Source organism: Sciurus vulgaris (assembly GCF_902686455.1).
Source record: "Sciurus vulgaris genome assembly, chromosome: 10".
Lineage (NCBI taxonomy): Eukaryota > Metazoa > Chordata > Mammalia > Rodentia > Sciuridae > Sciurus > Sciurus vulgaris.
In genome coordinates, this window is record NC_136470.1 from 116,732,050 (window position 1) to 116,758,927 (window position 26,878).

Consider the following 26,878-nt stretch of genomic DNA (forward strand, 5'->3'; position numbering starts at 1 on the left):
CCCAACAGTGAAACTCATACCTAAGTCTCAAATTAGAAAAACAAAATGGCCTTGCTTATTAGTCATTACTAAGTTCTGTTACAGAGAAACATTGGTCCTTCCTTAGTCCACAGTCTAAGGCTTTCACCCAAAATATAATCACAAAATTATTATTTTCAAATTTTTTTTGCTTTTAAAATTTTTCCCTTAGAATTTAAAGTATATGCTGTTTTTGGAAGGATCCTAACAACAAAGCCCTAACCTCTGAGCATGACTTACCCAAATGTAAGAGAGGGATGAGGGCAAAGCTATGTCAATACAAATGGAGGGAAGTACACTTCCTCATATTCTATGGTGCTCCTCTCCTCACCCAGAGCACCTATGTGTCCTTAAAGAGGACACAAAGCAGCAAGACTATGTCATAGCATTGTAAGAGGGAAAAAAAAAAATGAACTCAAGAGCTAGAAAAAGACACTTACTGGTTTTAATATCTGCAACAAGAGAAAATCGAATGTTAGTCATTCAATTTCAACTTTATAATACTCGCTCTGCAATAAATCATTCTCAGAAGATTAGAGAAAAGAATTAGGCCTGGAAACTGTACTTAAAGAATATGGTGTAAACCCAGCAGACAGAAAATAAACTGCTGAAACTCAGAGAAACTCTTCAAAACTGATACTGACACCACACAGGCAAGTATCCACCATTAAGGGAACACAAATTAAAACCCTTTGTGAAAAAGAAAAAGCTAACACTGTGAGACGTGATACTATTCACTCATATTTTATGTGTTTTATTTTTCAAAAGCATCAAATATCTTCTCATTACTCTGAACACTATACCATAAAACTGAGAAAACACAAATCAAAACTTTATAAAGCTTAACGAATTTCTATAATCCATTCAGACTTTTCTGTTTTGTACTGACATTGGGAATTATAGGGATTACTCATCCTGAAGCTGGAACAGAAACTGATTTGGAGGATGGAACATGGAAATCTCTGAAACGAGACACTCAGTGATTGCTAAGCTGCAAATGAACCTACAAGTGGAAATCAAGATCATCCAGTACTGGCTAAAGTCTATAATTTTACTTTATTCTAAGTTTCAGACATGACAGGTCTCCAAATGTAGCAAACAGGTAGCAAAAGCTGATCTTAAAAAAAGCATCTAGCAAAAAGCAGAAGAGCACAATCCCTATGAAGCACTATTTACCAGGAAGACATCTCAAAGAACACTGACCTGATCTTCCTCTTCATCCTCATCCTCTGCCAGACGCTGCCTGCCCACCTCATACAGTCTGCATACTGTGTCCATGTTCAGAGCATCCATGCTGCCTTGATTCTGAAGTAAAAACACCCAGTCCACAAGGAGTAGTGAGTTTTCAGAAGGTTCATATCCACACCTCAGCTCTGACTGGTGCCCATGACCCTGACCCTGTAACTATTAATGTTTCTAATACCTAAAATTCTTGAATTGGCTCTGAAAATATTATACCAAGGGCACATAGAGGTAAAGAAACACAGCATAAGGTTTGAACAGTGAGGGCATACATATAGAAAAGACTACATCCTTGAAACAAACCTGTCTTTCTCTGGCTAGACTCCTCTGAAAAGGGATGACAGTAGGATGAGAGGCAGGACTCTCTACATTGCCTTATACTGAGATTTTCTTACTATTTTTCTTATACTATATACCTCCCAAGCCCTATCAATTGAGTAGGCTATCAATAATCTACCATCAGGAATATTATCAACTTTAGAACACATATGGTATCAGACAAAATCCCTGTAATATAACTTAAAAATGATCCTACACATAAGAAAAACAGCAGGATCTCTGCAAGCTCCCTTTACCTCAATGACAGCAAGATAGCAGTCTTTGGTGTCTGTACACAGGTCAAAGATATTCCGCTTCACATCAATGGTTGCTGAAAAATAGAATGTGACAAAACTCAGGACTGGACTATTGCTGTGACCTTATAACCTGCTTTTCCTCTACAGGAAGTCAAGGTGATTATTCATAAATATTTCCAAAATTCCTATGATATTCAGTGAAAAGTTAACAGTCCTCATGGAAAGCAGAGGAGCTTTAAAGTAAAATTAAGACATGAAGAAAGAACAGGGAACTGGGTACAGTGGTACATGACTGTAATCCAAGCAACTTAGGAGGACGAGGCAGGAGGATTTCAAGTTCAAAGTCAGCCTCAACAACTCAGCAAGGCTCTAAGCAACTCAGCAAGACCATCTCAAAATCTAAAAAAAATTTTTAAAAAGGGCTGGAGATATGGCTCAGTGGTTAAGCAACCCTGGGTTCAATCCCTGGTACCAAAAAAAAAAAAAAAAAAGAAAAAGAAAAAGAAAGAACAAACAAATTTGAACAAACAAATGAACAAGGAATAGTGGCACATGCCTGTAATCCTGTAATTCCAATGACTCAGAGGACTGAGACAGGAGGATCACAAGTTCAAGCCTAGCCTGGGCAACTTAGAAAGACCCTGTCTCAAAATAAAAAATAAAAAGGACTGGGGATGTAGCTCAGTGGTACAACAGCATCCTGGGTATGATCACCAGTACCTCAAAAAAAAAAAAAAAAAAAAAAAAAAAAAAAAAAAAAAATCAATACCTGCCCCTTCATGCTTACCTATAGGTTTGTAGTCAGTTGCGTTAAATGTGCGGAAGGATGACCCAAAAGGGCTTTTCATCCTCTCTTCCATTAAGTCATCTTCATCATCTGCCTGCAACATAGCTAGTTGGGGACAGGGGGAATAATAAAATACTATTAAGAATCAGAAATATCCCCTATTCACAAGTGCAGAAAAAAGTAATGGCCAATCAAGATTTCAGTGAGTTTCCCTGTATTTAGTTAGTTCCTCTCAAAGGGTCCTCCTTGCATATCCAACCTATTGTGGCAAACAATATCAACTTCTCATCTAGCTCCCAACAAGTATTATAGCTGAAGGCTTACAACATCCTAAGACAATACATGAAAAGATTTAAGTCAATTTACATGTGGAAATCACAGCATAAATTTTTTTTCTATATAAGATTTGTTATCTTTAAAGTTAACTGCCTTTCATTCTAAATCAACATTATTTTTACCTTCTCTTCTGTTTCCACTAAACTAACCTTTTCATCTATGTTAGAACTTCAAAGTGCTTCTCACTAAAGCAGTATTTCCAAAAAAGGAAGTATCCAATTAAGTGAGTAGGAGGAAAGAGAATGAAGTAAAAAGCTTATTACCTCCATACATCACTGTCCCTGTGTGGTTAAACACCACACGACACTGATCCAGAGCAGGAACAGTGTGTAAAAGATGGAAAGTTCGAAGGTCCCACTTGGAGAGGAGTGGTCAAGGAAAACTATTTCACACAAAAGTTCTTATCTAGCCTCATGGAAATTCTGAAACACCATTTTATCCCCCTCTTGCTAGATACTGATACTTTAAAAGTCACACATATTACTGAATGACATCCCCAGTATACTCATCTATATAAATGCCACATGAACTCCTTCCTTCCTATAGTAGCACATTATTTTCCTCTTATGTCTAACAACTGATTTCTATAGAGTAAAAGATCCTTCCAAAGATAAATAGAAGTCAATTTGATACTGATAGCCAGGAATCTAGTCACTCATCCTAAAACATAGAAAACATGCTAGTTAAAGTCATTAGTAATTCCCAATATCAATAATAGTCCACTGGAAATTCATTAACACTTCAAACCATAGGAGAGGCATCACATTATTATCAATGTGGATACTTTAACCAGGTACTGGCAGAAAGATAAAGAACTCCTGCTTAACGAACTAGATAAAAAATGGAAAATAAAGACATGAGTGCAAAGGATACAATCTCAGTATTAATGATGACCTCCAGCCCATTTGGATGGAAAACACCACTGATGTTCATGTTGAACTTGTCAAACTTGTGAATGGCCTGTGCAGAGCGGACATCCCAGAGGACGCCATCATTTAAGACAAGATCATCTGTAGGATTAAAGGTGGCACAATTCCTCTTGTAGTTGTTGGCAAGATCTGGGTTAAACAGAGTCAACAGCTTGTTGCCAGTCTGAATATCATAAATCTTTAGAGAAGAAGGGGTGGGAAGAGAAAAATCAGACCAATCCATCCACAGACAAATATAAAGAGAAACTGTACAAAATGCCTCTCCCATGCTTTCCAAGCTTCCTCAACCCCCACCCTGACAAATGACAAAAGCCCTAATACTGTAAAATAACTGGAAAGTAAGATCACACCCATTCAAGCAAAGTTTGGTTCACAGTTAAGTCTTGAAAAAGCCCTCTTCCCCTAGTAAGAAAATGAGAAGTGAAACCGCATTAGGGACTTAAAAATGAACAAAACTTTTTGCTTCCCTTCCCCTTTTCAAGAAACAAAAAACATTTACATTAAAACAAATTCTCTACATTGATCAATGATTACCCACAGGATAGTGTTATTTGTTGGAGAAAGACATCAATGAAATACCCTTTTCTCCATAAAATCTCCCAATGTAAACATTTTAGCCCCACCCTATTAAAAGTTTTCAAAGTCAACAATGTGTAACCCATGCAGAGACCAGATCTTTCCTATTTACTATTAGACACACTACAGTATTTCAAATATTTTTTTAAATCCTTTGATACAGAAACAAATAAGGAGACACCACAAGGAAACAATCAAACAAATTCATATCATGGGACAAGACAACTAGCCTGGTCTCTTCAAAAGTCAATGTCATGAAAACTGGAGAAATGGTTCTTGGCTTTAAAACATTAGTAAGACATAACAATCAAATGCAATATGTGAATCTTGACTGGATCCTGGTTCAAAAAAACAAACAAACATACATTTGAAACCAAATACATCAGGAAAATTGGGAAAGTTGAATAAGGACTGAATATCAGATAATATTTGGGAATTACTATAATTTTCTTAAATTTGATGATTATATGATAAAACATCTATTGTTAGGAAATATACACTATAATATTGAAGGATAAAATGCCATGATGATATTTGCAACTTTCAAAATGATTCAAAACAACATGTACACATTTACAAAGAAAACATGGCAAAATAGTAAACTGATGAAGCTAGGTACTGGATATATATGCTATTTTTTCATTTTTCTACATGTTTCAATATCTTCAAATGAAAAGTTGGGAGAAAATCATCCCTAAATTTGCCATCCCACAATCTCCCCAAGGTGTGACCCTACTTTCTCTACTTTGGTTTTCAGCAAAAACATTTCAAAAAAATTATCTGTACTCAAGTGTGTCCATTTCTCTCCTGTTCTTTCATGAACCCACTCTAATCAGATTTTGCCCCACCAGAGTACAGAACTATTTCTTGAGTGGTTAACAACCTCTACATTGATAAATCAAAGTCTTCTTTCAGTTCTCATCTTCTGCAACTCATCAACAGTTTCTGACCCACTGATCAATCCTTTCTCAAAATTATCTTCCATTAGTTTCCAGGGTTCCTGTCTTCTGGATTTCCTTCTGCCTCAATGACCACTCTCTCTAGTCCTCCTTCCCAAGTTCATCTTCATTTGCCAACTTTTATATACTGGGACAACCAGGGCTATGTCCTCACACTCTTTCTCTTCTCTAGCCCCTTGATCTCACCCAGGTTCATAGCTCTAAATACCATCACCATGGGTATATAACTCATATTTATACCTTCCATCCCAGACCTTTCTCCTGAACTCTCACTGCACATAAATTCCACTCCCCATTCCCTACTCAATGTCTAATGAATTTCAGACTTCATGTGTCCAAAACCCCAGAATCATGGACTATCATTTCTCATGGTCTCCACCATGCCTACATGGGCCCAGCTACATTGCTCTTTTCACATATAGGCTGGTACAACATCCTCTATTCTACCTGGAAGGTCTGCTATTTCCTCTCACAAAAATCAGTCACTACACAAATTTTACATCCAATCACATATCCTCTGATCACCCTCCAGTGTCTTCATCTTACTCAGAGGAAAAGCCAAAGGTCCTAACTATAAAATATGAGGCCCTCACTGACCTCAGCACTTACTCTGTCCTCTCTCTCCCCACCCGCAAGCAAGGGCTTTTCCCTTCCATCCCCTCTGCCTTACAACACTCTTCCTTCAGTCACACTTCTTTCAGGGCTCTGCTTAAACAATACCCAATCAGTGATGTTGGCTATCCAAGATAAAACAAAAGTCCCCCACACCACCAATAAGCATTTCCTACCTCATTCCTTGCTTTCTTTTATTATACCATATATTTGCTTATTTACAGCCTCCTCAATCAGGCTCCATAAAAAAATCACAGACCTTATTTCAACTAAAACTTAGTAAGAACTCAAAAATTTATCTGCTGGCCTATATTTTTCTCAAATTGCCAGAGTAAATTCATGTTCAGCCCTTTCATATTCTTCCCATATAGCTTAAAACTTTTATTGAACTTTTAGATTCTAACTGGAAGGAAAAATCATTCAGTAATTTCCAGTGGCCCATAGGACTTGAGTCTTCACATCTGATCCAGATTTCAATAGGAGCAAATAAGTAAAATCAGCTTAAAGCAATGAATGCTTAAGTACTCACATGGGCAATGTCTCCTTTTGTACCTATGACCCGATCCTGAGAGTGCTTACTGAACTCAACATAATGATCTTCTGTGAAGGAATGCCTACAGACAAATAATAAACAGATGGAAGTGACAGACCTTCAAGATTTATGCTTTCAACCAACTGAAAATAAATCTGCCCTTTGTACAACCATACTCACCTGAAAATGCTTGGCTCCCAAAGAGAAAACAACTGTACACACTCGAATTAAAAAGAAAATTCCCTCCATTAGAACATCCACAAGGACCCCAAATAATTAACAGAAATTCCTTGATTACAGAAATGGCTAAAAGGGTACATGTGAGCGTAGCTCAGTGGTAGAATGCCAGCCTAGCACTCTAAAAGAAATACCCCAGCAAACAGTGCAATTGTACCCTACATGAATATTAGAAAAACTACACGGGCTGGGGTTGTGGCTCAGTGATAGAGCACTTGCCTAGAGCACTCACCTAGCATGTGTGAGGCACTGGGTTTGATTCTCAGCACAAATAAATACTAAAATAAAAGTCCATCAACAACTAAAAAAAATTTACAAAAAAAAAAAAAGAAAAAGAAAAAATACATATAAAAGTGTCATCATGGGTTAGTCAAAGATTTGTTGCATAACTGGAATGTAAATATTTCGTAAGAATATCTAGAAAAATGAAAAAGATAAAATCTTATTAAACATGAGCCTCTTCTTTTCCCAAAAGACTCCTAGTCTAAAACCAAATGAAAAGGGATACAAATTAGGTAATTAAAACATAAAACAGACACTAGGCTGCAAAAGTAAATACATACTTCATATCAAATACTGATTTCATTCCCCAAAGTGCAGACAAAGGCTGGCTCCAGGTAGCAGATGTCAGCAGCAAGGACCCATCCTAAAAGAAGAAAGAGACCCAAGGAGGGTAATAATGTATTTACACATATGCAGATTTGTCTGCCATTAGCAATTTTTTAAATTTTATTTGTTCTAATTAGTTGTGTGCCATTAGCATACATACATACATAAAAAAAGTTTAACAAAAGAAAAAATAAAAACTCTCCAGAACCAAGAAATGTTCAAAAGTCAGTAGGATTTAAATATTGTCCTAGAAAATAATAATGAAAATAGTAAACCCTCCTAAACTAGTTTTTTAAAAAACTTTTTAAAAGAGCTCTAAAGGAGGGGCATGTGTTGTAAAGATGTCAACAATGATCCCTCTCATCTTAATACCTGGCCATATTCCTCACAAATAATAGTCATCCTCAACTAGAATTTCCACCTGATTCAAAAAGAAAGCCCAACAAAGGTGAGTCTCCTTTCTCCACCAACCTGTCTCAGAATGATTGGGAGCATCCAGAGAAGAAAACCTTACCCTGGAGGGTTCAAGGTGTGTGATGGCTGAGTTGTGACAGTTATAGCTGGCCTCCTCCTGTCCACTAAATACATTGTACAGCTTCAACTGCCCTGTGCAGGTACCAAGCATCAGGAACCGCTCCCGTGCTGAGAATGCACAGCAAGTAAAGCCACTCTCATCTTCATTGGCTTCCCGAAACACTGAAATAGGGCGAAATCTAAGCAAAAAACAAAACATGAGAATCGGAAACAAAAAACATGTATAAACTCTGAAAAGGCAAACTTTGCTAAAAGGAATAAAGAAAAAAGTTACATTTCAAAAAATGAGCTCTTCTGAAATATCAGTGACTTTCATGGTTCATTTTCATTTTTAAATGAGAGAGAAGGACCTCCACTTATAAATTTAACAAAAATCCCCTGTTTAAAGTTGTGATTACACCACCTTTAAGTAAGATTTGTAAAGGATCAGAATGGAAGGTAACTTGGACAAGCACAAAGACAAGTTTGAAAGCCTGATTAGGGGTGGTGTATTGTATGGGTTCTAGAAAACAAATTGGTTTTGATGACAGCATAGACCATCCTATCAAAAAATTGGCAACAATCACACAAAGAATCGACAGCTGAAAAACGGTGGTACACTTACATCACTCATGTATTACACAAAATGACAAACTTGTATTTCAGGCCAACAAATGGCTTTCTCAATTAATCACTGTGCTGATACAGCCCAAATGCTTTGATTTAAATAGGAGAATCATTCTAATTTCTACAGATGAGCCTCTCCTTACCTGCTAAAGATAAGGTGCCTATCAAAGCATCCGCCATCTACCCCTCCATATTTTGGAAATGATGCCCTGCGGTTTAGCCTTGAGGTAAAGTTTATTGGCGCTTGCCGCCTCTGTTTTGGCTCAGGACATTGGTGAGGAGTAAAGAGAGAAAAAGGTGGACAGGTGGCAACTGGGTTCTTGCAGCGAGCATGTTGCTCTCTTAGATATTCTGTGATGATACTGTCCAACGTAGGTGGGGAAGGAAGATGTCTGTCCAACTGCTTTTTTATGGCTGGGCTCTGGCTGTAGGCACCATGGTCCGACTTCTGCCGCAACACTCTGATTTTCCTGCCATTACAAGGTGATGGTCTCTCTCTAATAAAACTGATCCTACCAATCAAAGGGGAGTTGCCTACGTAAGATGGACCAGGAAGAGCTAATGAACCCTGGGGGGGCCGTGGCTGAGGATGGGCAGTAGGGGCAGAAGGAGCAGAAGCACCCACAGCAGCATGGCTGCCCAATCGAGTTGCAATGCCATTGGCAATACGAGGGGTTCGAGGAAGAGAGACAGGAGAAGCAGCAGCAGTTACTGGGGTGAAGGCAGAAGAATGGGAGGCAGCAGTCATGGGCAGGTCAGCCTCTTTTGTCAACACAGTTGCTGTCTCTCCAAGCCCTTTAGAAATGAGATGGTTTCGTATCAACAGAAGCAGCTCTTTCTCAGGGAAGGAGATCCTTGACTGGGCAACAACATCTGCTTTTTGCAGTCGTGCCAGGGAGACATCAGTGCCAATGAGAAGTGGCTTTCCTGATACCCGTTCAATGAGCTCAGCGGCATACTTGCAGAATTTGACATGGTCACTACGCTTGTCCTGCAGCACAGGCTCCTTCATCAGCTGCTGGATCTGGCAGCTACTGAAAAGGGGCAGTTTGCTGATGATCTGCCGGACAGTGCTACTGCGAGAGAGGCCCACCAGAGCCTTGCAAGCCAGGGCCCGAATCTGGTCTGCATCTGTGATGGGCATCTTGATGGACAGTAAAGACAGAAGCACCTTGATGCCATTGTTGGACTGAACCACATTCCACATCTTGGCCAGAGTGTGCTCACTGCTCTTGGGGGTCTGAGGCAACTTTCTGCGAGGAGTTCCAGAGATAAATTTGCCGATACTAGAAATCCGGTTATCCGGGCCACACACACAATTGATGATAATCTGAAGTGCCGACTTCTGAATCTCAGCATCATGGATAAAGAACTCACCCTCAGCCACTCCCAAAATAATGCTGATACCTATGAGAGGGAAAAAATATTTATTATTTCTCACAAAACTAATGGTTAACTTCAGTGGTTGTTCCAAAATCAAAATTTTGAGGGGATCCAAGATGGCAGACTAGAGGGAGGCTGCGTTCCTTGTAACTCCGGTTTCAGGCAGAGGATATCTATTTCTTGGTGAGGTAGTTTTTGCTGCTTATACATCCCCTGCTGTTTACCCCATTTGTCTACTGTGATCACCTGCAGTCTGCCAGCATATCAATGCCTTTTTTGAGTGCAGATTGCTCATTGTCAGGCGCCTATCATTTGCCGTTTGCCTGCCTCTTGCCTGTCCATCGCCTGCCTTTCACCTACCCATCACCCACCACCCGAGGTTCACCTCCCAATCGTCAGATAGCTGCCAGCAGACTGACCACAGACCGCCTGGGGAGCGCCAGCTGCCTGCTGTTGCCTGGAAGTTCACTGTTACAGTACATGCAGGTTTGGTTACATGTGGCTGCCACCATTTTCAGACAACAGCCAGGCCCAGTAGGACCCCTGGTCTGACTGACTAAGCCCCTTCTCCAGGATCCCTCGCTGGACCGATCACTCCCTGCCTCTGGGACCCTCACATTGACTGACTGCTCCCTGCTGCCAAGAACCCCAGACCACCTGACTGCGTCATATCACCAGCACCCCAGACCGACTGATTGCACCCCTCCTCCAGGATCCCACAACCACACCAAACACACCCGACCTCCATGACCCCTGCCTGACCAACCGCACCCCGCCTCCAGAACCTCCAATCCACCATGTCCACACCCTGACCTGCAGCTCCCCATTTGCCAACAAATTTGGAAGCCAGAGCAGCCACCTTGGATAATCCTGGATGCCATAGCTCTGATTTTCAGGTGGGGCAAATCCCATCCTGAGATGCCTGCTGGAGACTTGAAGCTCACTGTCAGGTACCTCACATGCATCAGGCTACTGAAGACTGGGAGGTTTGAATACTATATGACTGTTAAAGTGTAGATTTTCTTTCTTCTCCTTGTTGAACAATTTTAAGTTTTTATTTCTTTACTTTTGGCTATCTTCCTTTTGTTTGTTTACCTGTTCCCTCAGAGTCTGTTTCTCCCTTTTTGCATGCTAACATCCAATTTCTTTTGATTACACTCTCGCCCTTTCTATTATCTAGAACTTCTGTATATTCTTTTCTTATCCCATTAATAGCCACATTCTACATCCCTCTGCATCCTCTTTGTCCTCCATTAGAAACTACAGACCTTATTGCAAATCTGTTTGTTATACTGAAGATAATATTTGAACTCATTCTGTTTATTATGACAATTTTGTTATTGTCCTCATAGGGGCTATTTGGTCTAGGATTGCATAGTGTCTGAATTGGGCACTGCTAATATTGATCTCCCCTTAAAGAAAAGGTTTTGGAAACATATAAGGCCACTATAAGCCTATAGGGGGAAATCTGCAATACCCCAGATCTGCAGTGCTAGAGGGGAAGATACATGAACAAAATGAAAAAACAAGGGAAGAAAATGATCCAAACAAATCTAGATTCTATATTAATAAAATCCAATGACAGTATGGTAGAAGAAATGTCAGAAAAGGACTTCAGATTATACATGATTAAGATGATTCATGAAGCAAAGGATGAGTTAAGAGAGCAAATGCAGGCAATGAATGATAATACCAATAAGCAGTTGAAAGAGCAACTGCAGGAAGCAAAAGATCATTTCGACAAAGAAACAGAGATTCTCAAAACAAACCAAACAGAAATCCTTGAAATGAAGGAGACAATAAACCAAATAAAAAACTCAATGGAAAGCATCACCAAAAGACTAGACCACTTGGAAGACAGAACCTCAGACAATGAAGACGAAATATTTAATCTTGAAAATAAAGTTGCCCAAACAGAGAAAATGGTAAGAAATCATGAACAGAATCTCCAAGAACTATGGGACATCATGAAAAGACCAAATTTAAGAATTATTGGGATTGAAAAAGGCACAGAGATACAAACCAAAGGAATGAACAACATATTCAATGAAATAATAGCAGAAAATTTCCCAAACCTGAAGAATGAAATGGAAAATCAAATACAAGAGGCTTACAGAATACCAAATGCACAAAATCACAACAAATCCACACCAAGGCACATTATAATGAAAATGCCTAACATTCAAAATAAAGATAGGATTTTGAAGGCTGCGAGAGAAAAGCATCAGATTACATATAGGGGGAAACCAATATGGTTAGCAGCAGACTTCTCAACCCAGACTCTAAAAGCTAGAAGGGCCTGGACCAACATATTTCAAGCTCTGAAAGAACATGGTTGCCAACCAAGAATCCTATACCCAGCAACACTAACCTTCACAATAAACAAAAGTTAAAAGAATTGACAAATAGAAAGGCTGCACTACAGAATGTTCTCAACAAAATATTCCATGAGGAGGAAATAAAAAACAAAATGTAGGTCAGCAAAGGGAGGAACTACATTAGAGAAAAAACACTCAAAGGAGAAACTGAGCCAACTTAAAAACCAAAAATAAGCCCAAATGACTGGGAATACAAATCATATCTCAATAATAACCCTGAACGTTAATGGCCTAAACTCATCAATCAAAAGACATAGATTGGCAGAATGGATTAAAAAGAAAGACCCAGCAATGTGCTGCCTGCAAGAGACTCATCTCATAGAAAAAGACATCCACAGACTAAAGGTGAAAGGATGGGAAAAAACCTACCACGCACATGGACCCAGTAAAAAAGCGGGGGTTTCCATTCTTATATCAGATAAAGTGGACTTCAAGCCAAAGTTAGTCAGAAGGGATAAAGATGGACATTTCATACTGCTTAAGGGAACCATAAATCAGGAAGACATAACGATAGTAAATATTTATGCCCCAAACAATGGTGCATCCCTGTACATCAAACAAATCCTTCTCAATTTCAAAAATCACATAGACCACAACACAATAATTCTGGACAACTTTAATGCACCACTGTCACCACTAGATAGATCTTCCAAACAAAATCCAACCAAAGAAACCATAGAACTCAATAACATAATCAATAACCTAGACTTAATAGACATATATAGAATATTCCATCCATCAACGAGCAGATTCACTTTCTTCTCAGCAGCACATGGAAACTTCTCAAAAACAGACCATATGTTATGCCACAAAGCAGCCCTTAGGAAATGCAAAAAAATTGAGATACTGCCTTGTGTTCTATCAGATCATAATGGACTGAGAGTAGAAATCAATGACAAAATAAAAAACAGAAATTACTCCAATACCTGGAGACTAAATAATACGCTATTGAATGAAACATGGATAACAAAACATCAGGGAGGAGATAAAAAAAATTCTTAGAGGTCAATGAGAACAATGATACAACATATCAAAATCTCTGGGACACTATGAAAGCGGTACTAAGAGTAAAATTCATTGCATGGAGTGCATTCCAGAAAAGAATGAAAAGCCAACAACTAAATGACCTAACATTACAGCTCAAAGTCCTAGAAAAAGAAGAACAGAATAATAGCAAAAGTAGTAGAAGACAGAAAATAATTAAAATCAGAGCTGAAATCAATGAAACTGAAACAAAAGAAACTATTCAAAAAATTGACAAAACTAAAATTTGGTTCCAGATTGTGGAACCAACCTAGATGCCCTTCAATTTATGAACAGATAAAGAAACTGTGGTATATATATACAATGGAATATTACTCAGCTATAAAGAATAATAAAATTATGGCATTTGCAGGCAAATAGATGAAACTGAAGAATATCATGCTAAGTGAGATAAGCCAATCTCAAAAAACCAAAGGACGAATGATCTAGCTGATAAGTGGATGATGACACATAATGGGGGGTGGGAAGGGGGTGAGAATGGAGGAAGGAGGGACTGTAGAGAGGGAAAAGAGGGGTGAGAGGGGTGGGAGGGGTGGGGGGGAAGGAAAAAATAACAGAATGAATCAAACATCATTACCCTATGTAAATGTATGGTTACACAAATGGTATGCCATTACTCCATGTACAAACAGAAACAACATGTATCCCATTTGTTTACAATAAAACTAAATTTAAAAATTTTTTTTGAGTTCTAATTATTTTAAAATATAATCAGTTCTACTGTAATGTTTTTTGCTTTTGTTTTTGTGATATTGGGGATTAAACCCAGGGGCACTCTACCACTGAGCTACATATCCATTTCTTTTTTTTTTTTTTTTTTTTTTAATTTCCCCACCGCTTCAAATTTTTTGAGATGTCATTAAATTGCCAAAGCTAGCCTCAATATTGCAATCCTCCTGCCTCACCCTTCCAAGTTACTGGGATTGCAGGTATGCCACTATGCCCAGTTTATTACGATGTAATTTTATAATGTAATACCTCGTATGTAGTTATTAAATAAGGGAGTGATGTCAGAATTATGTGTAAGTCACCAAGGTTCATGTGCAATTTTTCCTATGTAAGGGGAACAAAATAGTGAGAATAAATTAAAACCTTCTACAGGAAAGGAAAAGTCCTCAGTTCAGCTGGTACCATGGCAGCAAGAACCTCTTCCACTACGTATTAAGAAAATTACCCAGGGCTAGGCATAGTGGCATTATATCTATAATCTCAGCAACTACGAAGCTGAAGCATCAAGACCAGCATCAGAAACTTAATAAGACTCAGTTTCAAAATTAAAAATTAAAAAAGGGTTGGGGATGTAGCTCAGATATAATCCCCACAATACCACAAAAAATAAAAATAAAATAAATGAATAAAAACAAGTGTCTGAACCTTAGGCTTTCTCCCAGAGTGATGGTACAACATCTGCTTTTCACACTCTTGTCAGGGACACATCATTAAAGCAAAAAAATAAATTAATTAATTAATAAAAAATTTAAAAATTTTAAAAAATTAAAAATAAAAACAAGTGCCCTCCCCAGAGTGGTGTACTCCAGGAACCAGAATCATAACATTATCTCTCTTGCTCACCTCAGCAGCACCCTCATAAACCTGCTCTTAAAGAGTATCTTCAAATAAAAGTTATTTTCCCTTTACGTATATGTGTGTGTGTGTGTGTGTGTGTGTGTGTGTGTGTGTGTGTGTGTGTGTATGGTTGCCAACCACTTTGAGGTGCCCATCTATTAGATTATTTTTAGTGTTCAGGTTACAAAGCTGCTCTTACAAAACAGTTAGAAAACAGTCTTTTACTACTGGCCACAACCATTACACCATAAACCTCATTTTTAAAGCAAAACTCTGCAGTGTAAGGTGTTCAGATATGCACACCCACCTTTATATCAGAAATGCCTGAACCACTCACAAACCCTGAGTTTACTATTACTAGCATGACTCCCTTATGTGAAACTGTATGGTGTTATTTATGAGAGAAAAACAGTGAACCCTCCTCTATTACCTTCTGTTCTAACATCCCAAAATTAGGTAAGTAACCACAACCAGAAAAGGATAACAAATTCACATAAAGCAACAACAAAAATGGCAACCTACCTACAGTGGAGATGGTAGAACCAGCTTCATCCAATACATCCACTGATTCTGCCAACTGGAGCTGAATTTTTGGCACCACAGTGAGAATAGCCAGGACATCCAAAGCAAAGCGCACAGTGTCATTCCTGGACAGGAAGAATAATTAGTGGAAGGGAAACTATGACATAGCCACAAGAAACTTTAAAAGAGAAAAACAACAGATTATGATCACCACTATAGAATCTATCGCTAGTAGCATCAAGAGAGTTATGTCACCATGACATTACTTCCAAAAAATACAGGAATGAATATTTCACCTATCAAAGTCCTACAATTAAAAACAAAGAATTAGCCAGGCATGGTGGTGCATGACTTTAATTCCAGCTACTCAGGAGGCAGAACGATTCCAAGTTTGAAGACAGCAAAAGCAACTTAGGAAGACCCTGTCTCAAAATAAAAATTAAAAAGGGCTGGGGATACAGTTCAGATATCACGTAGAGCACCTGAGGCCCTAGGTTAGATCCTCGGAACCAAAAATAATCACCATTATCCCTGATGCTGGTGAAGATACACAGGACACTCTAGAAGCAATCAGGAAATATAAACATAATTCTTAAAATATTCATAACCTTTAGCCCAAGAATTGTACCTCTAGCCATCTGTCCTAAGACAACCTTAAGTACAAAGAAGTATTTATGTACAGGCTGAGTATCCCTTATCCAAAATGCTTGAGACCAGAAGTGTTTCAGATTTTAGTGTTTTCTGAATTTTGGAATATTAGCATAGACATTACCAGTTGAGCATTCCTAATCCAAAAATTAAAAATCTGAAATGCTACAAAATTCAAAAACATGATAAACTACCCTGCGTCAATAGCAATCATTTTCAAACCACTGTACTGGACAAAGAAAAGGCTCAAAATACACAATAATGAAACAAAATAATTTAAGATACAAAATTAAAATTCCAACAGCACCAAGTTCCCCTATGCTACTGGTAGAAGAAAGCATTAAGGTCATTTTACAACATTAGGAAATACCCAACTAAGGTAAAAATGCAGACATCCCACAACCCAGGTTCTATACATATCCTCAAGACTCCAAAAGGAAGTTCATGGTACCATGTATTTACTAAATGACACTAAATGCAAACGGAAACAAACTGTTATTTAGGAATATAGCAGTTTAAATAAATATTAACATGTAAATTTTACAAAAATAAGGGTTTGTAATTTCAAAAGGTGCATAATAGGAAAACATATAATTTAAAAACACACAAAGCAGTACTACATTATTATTTATGGACAAGCAGACATGTATAGTATAAAGAACATGAATGGAAAGAATTCAGAAAATTGGTCTCTTTAGGGAGGTAGAAAAAGAAACTGAGGATAAAGCAAATGCAACATGCCAATTCTGGTTGAAGATGAGTACACAACAGATGTTAGAGATGATGCTATCCTTTTTGTGTTTGAGATACTTTACAGAAAAAGATGAATGTGACTAAATATAATAATCTTAATTATGTATAAATATAATGAAAAAAGAAAATTAATGATTGAAAGTAATTTACTTTTCATAAGGTCTTGTACACTGTAAAGTCAAAGTAAGCATTTACTTTATTATTTTTTATTTATTTATTTATTTTGGTACCAAGGATTGAACCTGGGGCACTTAACCACTGAGCCACATCCCAAGCCCTTTTTATATTTTATTTTAGAGACAGGGTCTCACTGAGTTGCTTAGGGTCTCACTAAGTTGCTGAGGCTGGCTCTCAACTAGAGATCCTTCTGCCTCAGCCTCCTGAGGCATTGGGAATACAGGTGTACCCCACCATACCCGGCCTATTAATTTTATTTTTAAAAAATAAACTTTTCAGCTGGAGTTGTAGCTCAGTGCTAGAGCACTCACCTAACAAGTACAAAGCCCTGAGTTCACTCTCTAGTATCACAAGTAAAAAAATTAATAAGTCTTTCTTTCTGCAGCTAAGGATCAAACCCAGGGCATGTGAGGCAAGTACTCTACCACTCAACAATACTCCCAGCCTCTGTATAAGCTTTTTAAATCAGTGACGTATTTTTTCACTAATGCAAATATGAATTTAGTAGTCAAAACAACATGTACTAATACCTCACCTGACTAATCATCTTTTGGGTTTTTTCTTTGTTTTTTTTGTAAATGCTAGGGATGAGACCTAGGGGCACTTTATCACTGAGCCACATCCCTAGCCCTTTTTATTTTGATTTTGAGACAGGATCTCACTAAGTTGCTAGGGGCCTCACCATGTCTCAAATTTGTGATCATCCTGCCTCAGCCTCCCAAGTCACTGGAATTACAGGTGTGTACCACCATGCTCAGTGAGCTTTCATTATCTTTTAAGCAATTCTCCATGTAAATATATTAACCTACCTATTTCTAATACTATAAAACAGAAGCTCTCAGGGCTCAGGATATAGCTCAGTGGTAGAGCATTTGCCTAACATGCTCAAGGTCCTGGGTTTGATCACCAGCACTGCTTTTATTTTACTCATTTATTTATATGTGGTGCTGAGAATTGAACCCAGTGGCTCACACATGCTAGGCAAGTGCTCTACCACTGAGTCACACCCCTAATCCCACCAGCACTGCTTTACAAAAAAAAAAAATATATATATATATGCATATATATATACACACACATACATACACACATGTGCACACGCAAACACACACGCTCTTATTTCCCAAGCTGCAATCAGGTGAATCCTAGGATGATTTAGAAGATCCAAAGGTCCCATTAAGTCGAGCTATTTTCATAATAATGTTAAGATGTTATTTTCCTTTCTCACTCGCATTCTCTCACAAATATATAAAATAGTCATCCAAAGACTATGTGATGTGTGATGTTACATGACTGAATAAAGAAGCAGGTGTGAAATATTAAGCCAGACCTTTTTTTAAAGCTTTGCTAATATCATCTGGTTTAATTTTAGAAATTTTTCATAAAAAATGCTAAAATTCAATGGGTTCACATTACTTTAAAGCAAATCCACAAATAGTTTTACATTTTCTGTTTTAACATGTAATATAGTAGGGACTGGGGTTGTGGTTTAGTGGTAAAGTGCTTGCCTAGCATGTGGGAGGCACTGGATTCAATCCTCAGCACCACATAAAAATAAATAAAAAAAATAAAGGTATTATGTCCACCTACAAATTTTAAAAAATATTTAAAAAAGGAAAGCATAATTACTTTTAAAAAATTATATATATACATACATATATATATATATATATACACACACACACACATAGATCTAATACAGTAGACACTGATAGACATAACACAAAAACAAAAGTTCTTCAGAGTTCCTTATTATTTTGAATATGGTCAAGGGGTCCTTAGGCCAGGAAGTTAGAAAAAGACTGCTCCAAAAGTACCCCACTAGACTTAGTATATTGGAATTTAGCAAGCAAGTTATATTTCCCCTAAGCCCCACTTGTCTCCTCATTAATGGGTAGACAGGGAAATGATGGTCAAAAAATGCTATCTATAAACTTCCTTACAATTCTCCTCAAACCCCAATCTTTTCCAAAATAGTTTTAATTATTTTTACATCATTCTCAAACAGAACCACCCAACCTCCTGATGGTATCAGTTGCCCTCTTCTGAGATTCACTCTACTCTGCCTGATTACCTCTAATTTCACAGAATTGTGAAAATCATTCAGTGTATTGAATCCAACAAGCAAAAAGACAGTTCTATGTGAAAGTAAGATAAACAATAGATGACTGTCAAGCTAAAGATATTTAAAGTACCAAAAAATAAGAACTCCAGCTCCAAGAGAGGACTTTAAACACAGCTCTAAGTTAAGATATGTAAATTATGTAACTTCTCGAAGAGTACAGATGTTGATCCATGTCTACTATGTAATGTTTACAATCACCAAGAACATATATAGGAACAAGCACTCTGTAAATTAAATATAACATTTTTGTGCTTAATCTCATTTTTCAAATTCAAGTCTAAAATCTCAATTCAGTTTAATAAACATTTGTTAAGTATATACCATGTGCAAACCAAACCAACATCAACTTTAGCAAAAGCAGGATGAAATTTCGTTTGAAACTTTTCTCTGGTCCCACCTTGCATAATAGGTCTTCCAATTGCAGGCAATAGAAATAAGCTGTAACAAGAGTTGCACACAAGAAAGTTTAAGGAAGACTTCGGCTGGTTCCCAATATAGCTGGGCTGGGCCATATTCTATCAAAAACTCCATCATTTCCACAATCTGTTCATGAGTATATGAACATGCCTATAAGGAGAGATATGTTATTTTTATATACACTCTGTCATCTGCCTGCCATCTTCTGAAGCACAGTTCAGTGGCCAACAGATTTTAATAACTTCCCAATACCACAATTCTTGAGTGAGTAGCTAATATGTGAACAATGATTATATAACATTTATTTATAACTACAGACTCACATTTTCCCAATAAAAATAACAAAAGATTCCTTTGTACATATGTTTCACAGCTTAAGAGAAGTAATAATCCCTATAATCCCAATGACTCAAGAGACTGAGATAGGAAGATCACAAGTTTGAAGCCAGCCTCAGCAACTTAGCAAAATCTTCAGCATCTTAGCAAGAGCCCATCTCAAAATAAAAAGCAGCAAAGGGCCCCTGGGTTCAATCCCCCATACCAAAAAAAAAAAAAAAAAATGAGGAAGAAGCACCAGGTAATTGATACTTTTCAATCTGTTTTGATTTTTAAAACATGCAAATACTGACCTTGGTCCCAAAATCATATCAAATAAATTCCAAAATGATAGAGAAGTGGATATATAGATGTACTCTTTCTGAAAAAAGAAATTCTGCATAGGAGACAGGATGTCTAGTACTTTTCATAAAAGAAAGCTCTTTAAAGAGGTGGAGATATAGCCCAGTAGCACAGCACTTGCCTAGCATACTCAAGACCCTGGGTTCAATCCCCAGTGCCAAAAAAAAAAAAAAAAAAAATCAGTAAAAAATATTTTGAGTTCTTTAGCACACATTTAAGTTCATCCTTTTAGTTTTCGTGTCCCAGAAAAGTAATGACTTCACAGCTGGGAGCAAAATAAGCCCTTGAAATTCACCTAGTATATATGCTTTCGATTGTTCTACTTCCATACAGAGAAAGTAAAATCCAACAAAGTATATCTTGCAGAGACTCCACTGATCTGAATGTGAGTTTCAGGCTGGTGATGCTACAGAGTGTGTGAACAAGACTAACCTTTAAAGACTACATCCTTGGACTGGGGTGTAACTCAGTTTACCTCATATATGCAAGGTCCTGGATTTAATCCCCAACACCACAAAAACAGAATACATCCTCTTACCTTGTATGGGGGTTGAGGGTGAACAAGAATGCCACCCTCAGTCCTCTGAAGTGACTGTTTCACTTGTTCCAATTTAATGGCCAGGTGAGCCTCAAAATATTTGCGCAAGGCCATGCAGGTATGTTTCCCAGTTTGACGGCTAGCAAATATTTCATCATCGCTCAGTAGTGCACCCTGATCTTCCAAATTTAGAATCTCCAAAGTACTAATCTATTAATAAACATAAAAAATTGGGGCAGAAGAAGGGGAAAGAACAGGCAAGAAATGTAAAAGAGTTAACAAAAATGAAAAATATTTTGGTAAACTTTTATGCTCTAAAAGATTAATATCAAATTTTTTGATAAAAACAAATATCAAAGTGTATCGATGTATACAATAGGCTAAGAGTAGCCAAGTGAAAGCAAAACATTAAACCCACATCAAAAAATTATACAGCTTTTAATTATGTTAAAAGATAAATAGGCATAAAGCTTTTGCTTTTAGAAAGATCAAGACTGACATAATATTACTGCATCCAAAGCCAGTCTACAAGCATCCTCCAACCATTAAAGAGTAAGGGAATGGGAGTGGAGGTGTTGTTCAGTGGCAGAACCTATGTGACGCCCAGGGTTCAATCTCCAGCACCCACCTTCTAGCATGCTTAAGGTTCTGGGTTCAATCCTCAGTACCACAAAAGAAGGAGAAAAGAATTTATACAAAGAATGATAACAAAACTCCTCCAATCAAAAGTTTCTGCTCTTCAATGGGATGCTATTAAAAAAGTAGCCCAAACAAGCAGGATCCTTGCATTCCTGCCAAGAGAGGGCTACAAAAAAACCTTACCAAGTTCACCAGACGACGAAGACCATCATAGCGGTCAAAGAGTTCCAACACAGCCCGGAATGAGAAGCAAATGGAGAAAAACATGGTTGCATGGCAGCATCCTGAGGCATGAGAACACTCCATTAACCACAGGGTATAGTTCACCACATCAGACAAAACATTGTGGGGATGCATGCAAACCTGCAAAAAATAAAATAAAATAATAGTAATAGTTTTTTTAAAAAACTGTGAGCATAGGGCTCTTTGAAAGGAATGAAAAATTCATCAGTATAGATAGATATCTTTGCAAAAAATAATGATCATTCCCAGTCATCATTCTTAATTTAAGTTACAATGCAATTTTAGGACACATCCTTTCCAAACCTAAAAATACCCTAAATTTAGATGAACATTCTAATTTAACCTATACATATGGAGTAACCAACAAATGTATCATTTAATGCTCACATGTCTCTGTTACATAGGTACTGGATCCCCACTTAACAGATAAGAGGCTCAGAGAAAATTATTACCTTCCCTGAAGTGATAAAAGGAGATAAGCTCATGAAGTCTGTAAGTTTAGTACCCATTAACTCATTAATTTATTTATATGTATTTTGATGTAAGCTATGAGTTAAAGCATTCCCCAGGTATGTTACTTTTTTTCATATCTTAACCATAATTAATTTTGTATACACACACAGATTAGTTTACTGTTCTCCTTGCATAATGTTGAACTCGAGAGGAAATTTTTTTCTCACACTTACTAAGTAAGCACTCTAACACTGAGCTACATCCCCAATCCTTTTTATTATTTTTGAGACAAAGTTTTGCTAAATTGCCCAGGTTGGCCTCAAACTTGCAATCTTCCTGCTTCAGCATCCCAAATAGCTGGGATTATAGACTTATTTGACACCAAACCCCAGATGATTACCTGAATAAGCAGACAGAGCTCAATTAAAAAAAAAAAAAAAAAAAAACTGCCAGCTTTGCTTTACCAGAAAAGACATGCCACACAGAATATTAGATAAACATTTCAGGCAAGGAAATGACAAGACCATCTCTAAGGGTTCCCAGGGGGGCCATCACTTTTCAAATGTAAAACCCCACTTATACTTTTTATTTTTAAAAAATCACTAAACATAAGAGTATTAACCTAAAAAGCAGCACAACCAAACAGGAAACAACTACAGCCCTGAGAAGAGCTGGGATGATTTTACTTCACAAATTATTTGTTAATAAACACAAAACATCATCTATTGTTTTTGCAATAAACTTACTCAAAAAGATGAAATATAACTCCACTGAGGGACATCTGAAAAGTGCCTAACAGGGCTGGGGATATAGCTCAGTTGGTAGAGTGCTTGCCTCATAAGCACAAGGCCCTGGGTTCAAATTCCCAGCACTGCATTAAAAAAAAAAAAAAAAAAAAAGTGCCTAACAACTAATTTTAATGCCACAGAAATGGCAAAATACATAAATAAATAAATAAATAAAGCAAGCTCCTAGAACTGCAACCTGTCCTGAATTTTCCAAGTGGAGTCAAAAAAGTTTTAGAACCCTTCCTAAACAATTTTACATTTTTAAGATGCTTTGTGAAAAGCAGATGTTGATATTCCTTGCAATCTTTCATTAGAATCTGGTCCTTCAACTATTCATTCTTTCTCATCCGAAAGTTATTCTATGAATGTGCTTATTTATTTACTATTGGAGATTGAACCCAGAATGCTCCACTACTGAGTCATATCCCCAACCCTTTTTATTTTGTATTTTGAGACAGGGTCTCTCTAAGCTGCTGAGCCTGATCTCAAAACTTTCCATCCTCCTGTCTCTGCCTTCCAGTTGGCTTTGTATTACAGTAGTGTGTCACCATGCCTGGCTCAATGTCCCCAACTCATTCCCATTTTCATACACCTGAATGGACTTACTCTTTCCATAGCATCCTGGTTATAGGACAGGTAATACAAGCACATGGATACACCAGTTGCAGCCATAGAAGGACGAGGAATTTCCAGTAATTTCTGTACTCCACCATGGGCAACGAATTCTGTGGCAAATTTGTTATGGAGCAGGAGAGATGCCAGATGCTGAACAAACAAAGACACATGTTACCATAGAGCAATTCAAAGAAATCACAAAAATCTATGAACACCATAGTAAGATAAGGTGCTAAATACAAGACTCCTCTAAGTAGACAACCATTTCCTCACAAAAACAGAAAAGCCAGTATTAATGGAAATGAAAAAAATGAAAAGGAAAAAACTAAGATTTCAAGACATTACTCTCTGCCCTTCCACTACCAAAGGTTTTTTGTTGTTTTTGTTTGTTTGTTTTTTAAGTGTTTGTCTGTTTTGTGCAGGGCACTGAACCCAGGTCCTTCCAAAACCACAGAGAAACAACTCCAGTTCACTAAAACACTTTTGTGAAATTAAAAACAATAAGCCAGGCATGATGGTACATTCTGGTTATCCTAGCAACTCAGGAGGCTGAGGCCAGCCTCAACATCTTAGCAAGACCCAAAGCAACTCAGCAAGAACCTGTGTCAAAATAAAAAATAAAAAGGGCTGAGGATATAGTTTAGTCGTGAAGTATTCCTATATTCAATCCTCAGTACAAATAAATAAATAAATATACACATACATATTCATATACATATATATATATATATATATATGTTTTGCTAAGTAATAATATAATCTTACAGTTCCCTAAAGGACTTTTGCTAACCTTCCCCTTTTAATTATTTTAATATAATTGGTTCTGTGTTCTAGCTTTGATTTAGTCATTGACTCAATAAAGTCCTGAACTTGGCTTCTTTTAAATTGATCCTTAATATAATCCTGAAGAATGATCTTAAGTATCAAAACCAGTAATTTTTAAAACTAATCAGAATGGATTTTAAATAGAACTGTAAAAGTTTTTATCATTTTTCATTTCCTGTTCAATTCCCACTAACCTCGCTGGGCAGACCAGTTTAAGGGCTGGGAGTACAATGCAACTGGTAGGCTGCTTGATAACTATGAACCCAAGACAAAATGAACAATGCTGACAGTTAGAGCTCCCCCTCCTGTTTCCCATGCCAGGTTATCTTCCAGGAACAATCAACACAACATAAATTTGAAACTTCATGATTTAATACTTGTACAGATTTTGCCAAGGTCAGTGGCAAAAACAACAGGTATGCCCTCTTTTCAGAATTTCTCTCAACACCTAGACTCAGACTAATCCTTATATATAATTTGAATCTCTCCCCTTTGTTTTTTGGGGTTTGTTTTTAATCTCTGTCACACAAGCCTCTACCAAGCTTCTATCCAATTCTTCCTTCAAGAAGCTGAACCATGTGTAGGACCCTCTACCACTACGGTCACATTAGTGATTTTTTCATGTCATTCCCATATAGTAGCAATTCCACTCCACAATAGGTAGGTTGAGGAAACTGAAGAAGTGGGCTCAATGTTTAATAAAAACCTTAAATCTATTTGGCTTGTGACAACCTATAATCTAGTTCACTTCACTCCCATGACCAAACATTCTGGAGGTTTCCTTTCCTTATATTGAATGTCTATACAAAGTCAAATTAGTCCTCAATTATTACTTTAAACCATTTTGTTTCTACTACCTTAGATATCTGTCTCTTATACCACAAAGTTCTCCTTTTGAACAAATAGTACACCCATATTTCTACAGCTTAATTTTTCTATAAGAAGGATCTCTTTTGAGATTTCACCCTGTTCATCTGTATTTCATTTTCATTTATCCCTTATGTGACTTTGCATAGAAACAATTCAATAATGACACCCATTATAATTTCCCACACAAAAGTTCAGAGAAATAGCAACTGCCCCAATCCCTTCTTCCACTGCACCCTGTTCAAGAACAGATGGTACATCTGAAAGCAATACATCTAGGCCACTGGAGACAACCTGACCTATAGTTTCGACCCACAGCTCAAAATACAACCATGAATTTATTACAATTTACACACACACAGTATACATCCCACATGTTAGTCCAATTATATCTGTCCTCCTCCAAACTCAAAATTTCTAAGGGCTAAAAGGCAAATTTCCTCATTTAAATTCCATTTCAGTATATTCTGGCCCTGGACTGCAGTAGTTACTGACCACGTGTGGCTGATTTAACATGTTAATTAAAAATTAATAAAATTAAAAATTCAATATCCAAAAGACATTAGCTACATTTCAAGATCTCAAAAGTGTGGCCAGTACCTACTGTACCCACTCTATTAAGCAGCCTAAGTATAAAAAGTTTCTACCAATAAAATGCTCAGTGCCCTGGTATTTACTTTACCTTGAGTGCCTCAAATGTAAGCAAGACATCATTGGTCTGTTTCAGGTCAATATAGAACATCATCAACTCCCGTGATCCAAGTTGCATGAATATGGGAAGTAACTAAAATGAAGACCAAAAAACAAGTCTTAAATTTTGGCTTTATTTTTCACACATTTCCTATTCCATTCAGTGAATAAAGAAATGAGACACCTCTTCCCCTACTTCCTCATCAAGAATAAACATTATGACCACAGTTTGAACAAAAACATCTTACCTGAAGTGACCTACACAAGACCTTACCAGTTTGGGACAAAGACTTTTCTGTAGTAGAGTTAAGAACATATAAATGTATAAAGTGCTACCATGAAATAACCCAGAAATATACAGTCCCAAAGTGAACAGTACACTTCCCAATAAGCTTACCTCCTGATATTCTCCTAGAGGAGTCAAATATTGGAGAATGAGTCGCTGTTCAATAGCAGGAGTCATAGGATATAGGGTATAATTGGTGCCAATCACCCAGGGGGACATTTCTGACCAGCTACTATTAGACAGTTCAACAAACATGCGATCTGGATCGGAAGATGAGAAACCCAATTTTTGCTTGGCTTTCCTAAAGCTCTCTCTGTCACCCTGTTTTGCTGACTTGTTTTTCTTCAATCCTCCTTCCTCAGGTTTGGTTGCTGAGTTTACTCTACTACTAGTCTTATGGCCTGAATCAAGATGAAAGGAGATCTCCATGTCTCCAGAAGCTTCTTCTTGTTCTCCATCCACTACATCTACTGCCATATCGCCATAGTCCATATCCACAGCTTCCTCATCCAGAGGCAAAAGGGGCTCAGAAGACAACTTCCGTGGGCTAGGACGCTTGTTTTCTTGCCGCAAAGCCACTTCCTGAAGCTGTAGTTCCCTCAGTCTTCGAAGAACTATCGCCACCTATCAACAAATATTGGCGTAAAATGGGTTGTCTTTTCTACTCCTTAAAATGATTCTTAACAAATAA

General features: G+C 37.5%; 1 protein-coding gene across 1 annotated transcript in view; it reads right to left on the reverse strand.

Moving 5' to 3' along the window:
• The window catches only part of DCAF1 (DDB1 and CUL4 associated factor 1), a 65,653-nt gene that overhangs the window by 14,194 nt on the left and 24,581 nt on the right, over positions 1 to 26,878 (reverse strand). The window contains exons 7-22 of the mRNA XM_079101042.1: positions 26,299 to 26,811; positions 25,894 to 25,995; positions 23,511 to 23,669; positions 21,604 to 21,783; positions 20,782 to 20,991; positions 19,546 to 19,715; positions 15,446 to 15,570; positions 8,696 to 9,959; positions 7,927 to 8,125; positions 7,367 to 7,449; positions 6,564 to 6,648; positions 3,832 to 4,065; positions 3,222 to 3,315; positions 2,623 to 2,727; positions 1,836 to 1,909; positions 1,222 to 1,323 (exon numbers count right to left, since the gene is read on the reverse strand). Of these exons, the coding sequence (XP_078957168.1) occupies positions 1,222 to 1,323; positions 1,836 to 1,909; positions 2,623 to 2,727; positions 3,222 to 3,315; positions 3,832 to 4,065; positions 6,564 to 6,648; positions 7,367 to 7,449; positions 7,927 to 8,125; positions 8,696 to 9,959; positions 15,446 to 15,570; positions 19,546 to 19,715; positions 20,782 to 20,991; positions 21,604 to 21,783; positions 23,511 to 23,669; positions 25,894 to 25,995; positions 26,299 to 26,811 (3,699 nt within the window). The remainder of the gene's footprint in view (positions 1 to 1,221; positions 1,324 to 1,835; positions 1,910 to 2,622; positions 2,728 to 3,221; positions 3,316 to 3,831; positions 4,066 to 6,563; positions 6,649 to 7,366; positions 7,450 to 7,926; positions 8,126 to 8,695; positions 9,960 to 15,445; positions 15,571 to 19,545; positions 19,716 to 20,781; positions 20,992 to 21,603; positions 21,784 to 23,510; positions 23,670 to 25,893; positions 25,996 to 26,298; positions 26,812 to 26,878) is intronic.